Source organism: Arachis ipaensis, chromosome B09, assembly GCF_000816755.2.
Source record: "Arachis ipaensis cultivar K30076 chromosome B09, Araip1.1, whole genome shotgun sequence".
Taxonomy (NCBI): domain Eukaryota; kingdom Viridiplantae; phylum Streptophyta; class Magnoliopsida; order Fabales; family Fabaceae; genus Arachis; species Arachis ipaensis.
The window spans coordinates 27,452,917-27,462,682 of NC_029793.2; the positions used below are offsets into that span (position 1 = coordinate 27,452,917).

At 38.3% G+C, this 9,766-nt stretch overlaps 2 protein-coding genes across 2 annotated transcripts; both read left to right on the top strand.

Moving 5' to 3' along the window:
* LOC107619594 lies at nt 458–3,097 on the top strand (the record flags this gene model as incomplete). The annotated part of the gene is given in 3 exon segments (XM_016321890.2): nt 458–531; nt 949–1,109; nt 2,599–3,097. Coding segments are annotated over 2 exon segments (291 nt in total). The 3' UTR covers nt 2,742–3,097.
* Nucleotides 4,431–7,646, top strand: LOC107619001 (probable L-cysteine desulfhydrase, chloroplastic). The gene is made up of 2 exons (XM_016321207.2): nt 4,431–6,148; nt 7,340–7,646. Exon 1 carries the CDS (start codon nt 4,780–4,782, stop codon nt 6,142–6,144), a length of 1,365 nt encoding a protein of 454 aa, XP_016176693.1. The 5' UTR covers nt 4,431–4,779; the 3' UTR covers nt 6,145–6,148; nt 7,340–7,646.

The following is a 9,766-nucleotide window of genomic DNA, read 5'->3' on the forward strand; positions in this document are numbered from 1 at the left end:
CCGATCCAATCACTAAATCATTGAATTAGTCATTCTACCAATTTATTGACCGATTCGGTTCTCGCAACCTTCCTATTTTATTAAATAATTTAGTTTTATGAAAACTTCTATTGAAAAATTAGACTTTTAGATTGTTAATAAAGATGTGATTTTTTTTTTATGAATTTTTTTAAGTTTTTAGATTTGTTTCATATAGACAGATAATCTCTTTCTCATTTTCAATCTTCTACTTTCTTCTTCGTTGTCCAGTCGCCACCTCCAGTCCGCCACACTCCCAGCAGGCCAACACCGTCCCATTCTGCGGCAGCCACCAGCGTCCAGTTCTTCTCCAGACGCCGCCGTCCTTTCTGCTCCGCCGTGATAGTCTCCGTCATCTCCGACGGTGCGTGCCCTTCCTCTCCCAGAGAATCAGAGATTGAAGCTGCGAGTTCCTCTGTCCGCCACTCCGCGAGCTCTGCCGTCGTCTTCTGCCTCTCGTTGCCGTCTCCTTCAGCCCGACTCGCCTGCAGTTCCATCCCTTCCGGCGTTCAGGTATAGTGCGCGACTCTGTTCCTCGATTCAGCTCTTCAGTATCTCCTCACTGATTGTTCTTCTTCAGCCTCTGTTAGTTCTTCTTCTTGTTGCTGATTCTTGTTGTTAATTGCTATGTTGTTGTTGCATAGATGTTCATTTCTTGTAGTGATTGAATTTATTTGCTGTTATTATTCTTGATTACTTAAAGTTTTTGCTAATAATTGTTCAGTTCTTGTAGTTATTGCTGTTATGGTTCTTGTTGATTTGTTAGTGATTGTTTCTGTTACTGTTCTTGTTGATTTGTTAACTTTTTGCTAATAATTGTTCAGTTCTTGCTAATTTTTTTTACTACGGTTGAACCATTGATCCAGTGAACCAGTAGCTAGATTGAATAATCATTCATTCTTCTAATATGGTGCTAATGAATTGTGTCAGCTAAAGTAATAAGATGTCGCTGCGGCGTTTCTTGGGATTTTCCGATGGTGAGCTGATGAGGTCTGATGCAAAACCTTGCTCCAGGTTGATGAGACACACTGCAGGGATATACAGTGTTGGTGGAGCCTTAGGATTTTGGGTCCTTTGCCGATTGCACTATGGTTTGTTTTTTTCTTTTGTTCCTTGTTTATGTCTCTGCATCTTATTATTTTTCACATGCCTTCTAAGTGTTTGGTGAAATGCTACACTTATCATAATGGTAAAGTTTTAGTTTCTGCTTCCTTGCATTTATGAATGTCTTTCACAAGCAAATTTCAAAAGTTCACTCATTTATAAACATAATACATGTTTTTTTTTATCATTTTTTAGTGTGTGTTATTCGGTACTTTATGTATGTATTCGCCTGAGCCCTTAATGACCCATAGTTAATAGTATCACTAGTGGACCAGGAAACAATAAAAGATCATCATTCTAGTAAATAATGGGAAGAATATAACTCTGAATACTTGGTTAAAGGGAGATATGCTTAGCTCTACTTACCTCGGTCCAGAATTACTAATATAGAAATGGGAAATGAACAAACAATGTAATGCTAGCAGTATCACTGAATGTTTTTCAGAAGATTATAGTAATGTAACAGGTTCAATACACTCTTGTAGCAGTATCAATGTAAAGTGTAAGATTATGGTAACATAACAGGTTCACTACATTTAACCCTTTGATTCTTCAACCATACTTGCAATTTGTCAAAGAATTGGGATCAAGATAGAAGAATGGGGAGAGACGAATCCTAATCATGGATTAGGTAGAACCATGCTTGACTTAAGACTTTTTCCTGATGCTAGCCCCATATAACCCCTCCAATCTGTAGCTAACCCTTCACCAAATCCTTAAGCAGTCAAGCCAATTCAGGCCCATTGGCACTATTACAGAAGAGTAGTGACATTGTCCCACTTGAATCTCAGCAAACTCTTCTGTTTGATGTTTTTCCATGTTTCCTTTCCTGTAATTTATTTGGCTTCTTGAAATGGTTACAACTTTGAGCCCTTGCTTCTTTTTTTGGCCTTTTTTCTATTTACCAAAACCAAGAATAGTCATTTGATCTTCTTTGGATGATGATATTAAAGCAAATAGATAATGTATGGATCTTTTTCTTGTCTAATTAGAAATAGGAAATCCACTTATTAATGTGAGCCAATATGACTTTTGCAGATTTCTAGTCTGCTCTTTTGGTAGAGCCTAGTCTCTAATTTTATCTGTGAACATTGCACTGGGATTAGTCACTATTTTCATTTGTTACACTTTTTGTTTTCTTGTTCGCTATGGGTTTGTTTGTAAGTTGGTTTTAGAGGGAAAGGGAGGGGAAGGAGGGTTTGTAGTGTTATACTTTGAAATTCTACACTACAAACCACTTCCTTCTTCTCCTCTCCAAAATCGCAACTCTCAAATTACCCCTTAAATAGAATATGAGAAAAAGAAAATAAAGCTGTAGAAAAAGAAAGTAAATGTGTTTCATATATCTGGTTTCACTCTAAAATGGTCTTATGAATTTTTCAAATAGCTTTGGGTGCAAATGTTTTCAACTTTTTTGAGTCCTTCCACAGTTCCACTACAACTAGTAATCAATTTTTTGCATCATTATCACTGCAGGCCCTCGAATTACAATTCCCAGGAGTCTTCGTTGGGCAGCCTGTGGTGCTGTAACTACAAGCGCAAGCACAGCTTTGCTGGTTCGCTTATTTAGTCCCGAGTGTGAACCCCAGAATATCGCTGCTTATGACAACAAAAAGTAGTACTGGCTGTCCCTCTCTCTCTTATTACATAGAAAGCAGAAAAAAATTATCTATTTTGGATGCTTTAATGATGGACTAGCAAGAGTGAATCACACCACACCAGTAACTCTTTTAGCATCTACTTAGTGGATCAGGTTACCGTTGTATTGCATTTGTAAGTTTTTATCGTATGCCCTTTGAATTTTATCGTATAACCAATGGTCACATCATAACATCACAAGGAGTAAATTAAGCTAGTTACTTACCATGTCTAATAATCTTTTTACTCAAAACTAACACTTAAGATATTCGATTATATGCTGACTATCAAAATCATGAAGAAAGTCAGCAATTTCCTTTTTGGTCTGATTATATGCTGATTATCTTATTTAAGAGTTTCAATCTAGTTATACTAGTAATGACATTAGTTTATCTTTATACTCCATTTTTACTAGCTGCTCAAGTGCTTATTGCTGTGAATGCTGGGTATATCGGTGTATGCCTAATGCCTTACAGTCTCCAAAATTGACAATGAAAATATGTGTGAAAATAACAGCAGAAGCTAAAATAATTGGGAAATGAAGTTGGCAACAACGCAGGTAATGGGGGCCTTAAAACCATGGTGCTATTGCTTGGGCCTCACAAAAGAAAGAAAAAAGCCCAACAGCAAGATCAAGAAAGTCAGCAATTTCCTTTTTGGTCTGATTATATGCTGATTATCTTATTTAATGGAGGATTCTATGGGTAGAAACTTATTGCACTTAAAACAGATAATACATATATGTAGTTATAAAAGTAGATTTGAATCTTCGAAAGCACACGGTGTAACTAAGAGGGTGGACTACAAATCATTCTTTAGGTTGCTATTAGGTATCCGGTGTTTGTATCTATCAAGAATTTTAAAATTATTGGATTGGAAGATAATAGTCTTCCAAACGTAACATCCACCTCATTATAGAATATTGCTGTGAAAGCTGGTTGTATCGGTGGTTGCGTTACAGTTTCTCCAAAATTAACAATAGAAATGTGTGAAAATGACAACAGAAGCTAAAATAATGGAAAATGAAGTTGACAAAAACACAGGCAATCAGGCCTTAAAAACATGGTGCCGTCCATCACCTTCTAAATTTTCCAATAAAAAAAATTCTTCGGCTACTGATGTATAGTTTTAATTTTGATAGTTTGATACTTATATAAACTAACTAAGAAAATTTATATAAACTAACTTCTAATTAAAATTAGTCTTGTGAAAAAAAATGTGTTGCTTATATTTATATTTATTCTCATTTCATATTTTTCTTTCGGGAAAAAAAAATCTCATTTCATACTTATTACTTTAATACACTAATAGTTTAAAAAATTAATTGAAGTACCTTTGGAGCTAATTTAAACCAAATACCATGATTACTTATATAATGATATTTCAAAGTTGTTAAATAAGTCATGTGCATCAAAAGCTTTAAAACTTCAGTGTGTTCTGCTCATCTAATTTTTTATAAGTTAATAAAAAAAATTAATTACTGTACTTAACTGTTAACAAACAGATATTCCTATTGTGGAGTGTGGACTAAACTAACATTAACAACATAAAATTTGTAATTTTGGGGGGTAGGAACACGTATCTTTCACCCTGACTATTTAACTTCAGAATTCACAGGTCACTGAAGAAACAGTAAATCTGGTATCAATGATTGTTGAATAAAAACGTATATAACATACTATTGAGTTCCTATCAATAGTGCAGGAATAATTGACAACTTCCGCAGAATCAAACCATGAAAGAAGACAGCAAATGGGTTACTACATACATGCAACTGCGAACAGAATTTGAAGAAACAAAATGAATCATCTTTACATAGAAAAAAAAGGGGCCACTTTCCAAATTGGTTCCCTCGTCATCATTTTTATAATATTCCTCCTCCAATCCCATCCCATCCCATCATCTTCTCTCTCACCATAATGTACTGTAAAACACTGCATTATCCATTCCACCACCACTTATCTTTGTTCTCATTCCCAATTCTCAATAATATTCCCATCTTCCACTCTCAATTCCAAAATGGCCACCCATAACAACCACCTCAATGGTGATGCTATATCCAACCGTCACGTGTCAAAGAAACCAAAGCTCGCTCCAACCGCTGCCGTCGCCGTCATCACCGAGGACGACCTCCACTCGGAATTCTCCCATCACGATCCCGCCGTCGCGCGCATCAACAACGGCAGCTTCGGATGCTGCCCTGCCTCCGTCATCGCCGCCCAGCGCCGGTGGCAGCTCCTCAACCTGCGGCAGCCTGACCATTTCTACTTCAACGAGCTCAAGAAAGGGATCCTCCACTCCCGCACCATCATAAAAGACCTCGTCAACGCGGAACACGTCGACGAGATCTCCATCGTCGACAACGCAACCACCGCCGCAGCCGTCGTCCTCCAACAAACCGCCTGGGCCTTCCACGAGGGAAGGTTCCAGAAAGGCGTCGACGCCGTTGTCATGCTCCACTACGCATACGGCTCCGTCAAGAAGTCCGTGGAGGCGTACGTGTCACGCGCCGGTGGCGACGTCATCCAGGTCCCCCTCCCCTTCCCCCTAACTTCCCCCAACGAAATCATAACAGAATTCCGTTGCGCATTGGAAAGAGCGAAATCTGGCGGGAAAACGGTTAGACTGGCAGTTATCGATCACGTGACTTCGATGCCCAGCGTGGTGATCCCCGTGAAGGAGTTAGTTAGAATCTGCAGAGAGGAAAGTGTGGATAAAGTTTTTGTGGATGCGGCCCACGGGATAGGGTGTACCAGCGTTGACATGCAAGAAATTGGGGCTGACTTTTACACCAGCAATTTGCACAAGTGGTTCTTTTGTCCACCTTCGATTGCGTTCTTGTACAGTCGCAAGAACTCCAGTTCTTGCGATCTGCATCACCCTGTGGTGTCTCATGAGTACGGCAACGGTTTAGCCGTTGAGAGTGCATGGATAGGGAATAGGGACTATAGTGCACAGCTTGTGGTGCCTGATGTGCTGGAATTTGTGAACAGGTTTGAAGGGGGAATTCAGGGGATTAAGAGGAGGAACCATGAAAAGGTTGTTGAGATGGGTCAGATGCTGGCTGCGGCTTGGGGGACACATCTCGGAAGCCCGCCGGAGATGTGTGCGAGTATGGCCATGGTTGGATTGCCGGCTTGCTTGGGGATTAGGTGTGATTTGGATGTGGCTAGGTTGAGGACTCATTTGAGGGATGAATTTGGGGTTGAGGTCCCTATTTATTTTCGAGCACCGGCAGCCGCGATCTCCGCTGGGGATGTGGTCACCGGCTATGCTCGGATTTCTTATCAGGTGTACAACAAAGTTGAGGACTATTATAAGTTCAGAGATGCCGTTGACCAGCTTGTGAACAGTGGCTTTACTTGTGCTCAGCTTTCAACTTGAAGAGGTATGTATATTATATGCTCTGTTATGTTATCCATCTAATCCGTTGAATGTTATTTCAATTTTTGTGATAAGTGAGTTTGGAAAGATTGAATAATTGATTTTGTAAGGGGCTCCTACGGTGAAACATGATTGCGTACAATCTAACATAATCCCAATTACCAACTTTTATGTTAGAAGATTGATGTCAAATATGATGTGAGTATATCATGTGAGTTAATTTTCCTCCAGTTTTTTCCTGCAGTATTGCTCTATCATGTGAGTGCTACGTTGATAGTTCAGAGCTTCGCTGCTAGTGCTAGTCTGCTAGAGAACAAATATGCTTCATTTTTTCATCGTTTTAATGAATAATTAGCGATTACTGGCAGTCTGTCACTGTTTTCTGCGCTGTGGGTTAAAACAGATTCGTTACCTTTAAATGCTTTGCTCAAACTTATGAAACAAAAACTTAGTTTAGCCATTATTGAGAAATCACTAAGGTTTATAACTCAGATTACAGAAATAGAATTTCATTATCATTTTCTGTGCTAGTGTTAATAATTAAGGTTCAAATACACTGTCTAGACTCTAGATTCTCAATCGGAGAAAGTCAGGATTTCTTTGGTGTCACAACCAAGTGCATCACAGCAATATTTTTTATCAATATTTTTTGGAAAAGTATAGGGTACCAACATATTATCTGCCAACTTCTGCCAACTCTTATTTATAATTGTGTTTCATGGAAGTGTGTTCGTGGATGTGTTTAATAATTAATATATTTTAAATACATATATAAAGAGATACATCCAGAAAATATATTTATAAAGATACTTCTATTAAATACAGCTATAAAAAAGACATTTTTATTAGACACATTCACGAACAGATTTCCATGAAACACAATTATAAATAAGAGTTGGCAGAAGTTGGCAGATATGCTGTTGGTAACATAGCGAACCGATATTTTTTTTATAACAATTAATAGACAAAATGTATGAATAATTGAATATGTTCAAATTATTACTGCATAACATTTTAATAATCTTATTTAACATATTGGTTTAATTATTGGATGTCGTATTTCTTGTTTTCCCAACCACAAAATTGCTTTCTAAGTATATATATTGGTTTAATATTATTCTAGTTTTGATGTATTTTTTTTTTTCGACTATTCTGCTATAAGATATCAATATGACAAAAGTGTTTTTCATTGCAGCAAAATGTGTCGAAGAAGACTTTTTAGGTGAATAACAGTAAAAGAGCTATGAATGCGTTCAAGCTCTATTAGGTGGTGATGGTTTCGGTACCATGAACTCTCTCCATACATGATTTTGTAGACAACAGTAAAAACTGCGTCGTTTTGGCGCTTTCTGGAGCTCAATTCAGAGCGTAGTTAACTTTGGTGTTGAAAACGCATGGCATTATATTTGTAAATATATAAATATAATCGTGATTCTCTGAATGTTGCATGCTTCCAAGTTTCAACCATCATTGTCCCAATTGAAATTAAACTTATTACTTGACCCTGTTTTCACAGTTGCCTTGATCTCTCGGAAAATGCTTTTGACTTGTCCAATAAACACCAAAATTAGACTTGTTAAAATTTATAACAACTAAATACATCCAAGTATCCAACCCAATTTTAGACCGAATGTTAAGAATTAAGATACACCTTCCACGGGTGTCTAAAATAAGTATAAAATTTTGTTCGCATGGAATGTAATATTGATGCAGGAGCATCTATTGGGTTATTAGAAATATTAACTAAAGTAATAAAGTTTAGTTATGTTATTATAATATGCATATGAATTAGTCCCACATCGCCTAATACTCAAAGGCTTCTCCTCCCCTACTAGTATAAGTATACGTATGTATCCCTTTTATTTGCAAGTTAAATTGATTGAGTTATATATTTAAATAAGCTATGTGCTTATTTTTCTTTAGGCTCTTTAAGAGTAAGAGGTACATCCTTGGCTTAGCCAATCAAGGTGGGTTCTTGGCTATTTTCACCATAGTGGGGTTGTTAATCTCGCCAAGATTGGTGACCCAAGCGACGTCTCGGCATCAGTTTGGTATCAAGAGCTAGGTCTCCTTGACTTGCTCCAGTAAAATTTTATTTGGTTCGCGGTACGATCTTAGTGCGGTTTTCTCGCTGTTGGTTCGAGTCGTCATCAGTACGGATTGTCTGTTGCGAAATTCCGGGTAATATTGTTCTTTTCTTTTCTGTTGGTGATTATCTTCGTTCATTTCCATCATTATCATCATTGTGCATCCTCATCATCACAACATCAACATCCAAGCATCAGTCTTATTGCATAGTAAAAGATGGCTCCGAAGCGTAGAACTATTCAAGAAATTGAAGTGGAAGAATTACGACGTCAAGTTAAGGAGTTGCAAGAGCAACTTGCAAAATATGAAGCTGCTCAACATAATCATGGAAACCAGACCGATGACAGTCCTTCTAGCGAAGAGGATAATGAAAATCCATTTCATTATTCTTTTTCATCTGGAGATTTGTCCACACGAAGAGCACGGCACAATACGACTCACAAAGCTAAAGACTTAGGAATCAAAATTGATATTCCTGAGTTTGAAGGGAGACTCCAACCTGATGTTTTCATTGACTGGCTTTGCACAGTAGAAAGAGTATTCGAGTTAAAAGACATTCCAGATGACAAGCGTGTGAAGCTTGTGGCGATCAAGTTAAAGAAGCATGCATCAGTATGGTAGGAGAATCTCAAGCGTCAGCGAGAGAGAGAAGGACGGAGCAAGATCAAGACATGGGATAAAATGCGCCGTGAACTAAGGAGTTTTCATCAAACTTCACAATTTGAAACAAAAATCATTGACCGTGGAAGAATACACTATGGAGTTTGAAGAGCTTCTTATGAAGTGTGACATTCAAGAGCCTGAAGAACAAACTGTTGCTCGCTACCTCGGAGGGCTTAATGAGGACATTGCAAACATTGTTCAACTACAACCATTCTGGACGTTGGATGATGTTACAAGACTAGCGTTGAAGGTTGAAAGGCAAATAATGTAGAAGAAGAACAATCGCTTCTCAAAAGAGAGGGGGGGTGGTTAATCTTCCAAAGCAGAAATGGACTCCTCAACAATCCTCTAAGGTGAGTCCTTTTAAAAAGTTCACAAGCCAATAAAGAGCATAACTCTTCTCGCTCTATTGAATCCAACAGAAGGTGTTTCAAGTGCCAAGGATTTGGGCATATTGCTGCTGATTGCCCAAATCGAAGAGTTATCACTCTAATTGAAGAAGACCATGAAGATCCAGGTGAAGAGTTCGAGAAGGAGGATGATATTGACTATGATGCTGAAGAAGAGGTTCCGGCAGATCATGGTGAAGCTTTGGTGGTTCGCCGCATTTTGAACACTGCCATGCTAACTGAAGATGAAGGATGGCTCCGCCATAACATTTTTCACACAAGGTGCACTGCCCAAGGAAAAGTATGCAAGGTCATCATTGACTCCGGAAGTTGTGAGAATGTTGTTGCGGCTTATATGGTGGAGAAGCTGAAGATTCCAACTGAGGAACATCCTCACCCTTATAAGTTGCAGTGGCTGAGAAAGGGGAATGAGGTCAAAGTGACAAGGCGGTGTTGCGTTCAATTCTCAATTGGGAGTAAAT

Coding starts and splice junctions, on each gene's coding strand:
- LOC107619001 (XM_016321207.2), top strand. CDS start 4,780: ATGGCCACCCATAACAACCACCTCAATGGTGATGCTATATCCAACCGT.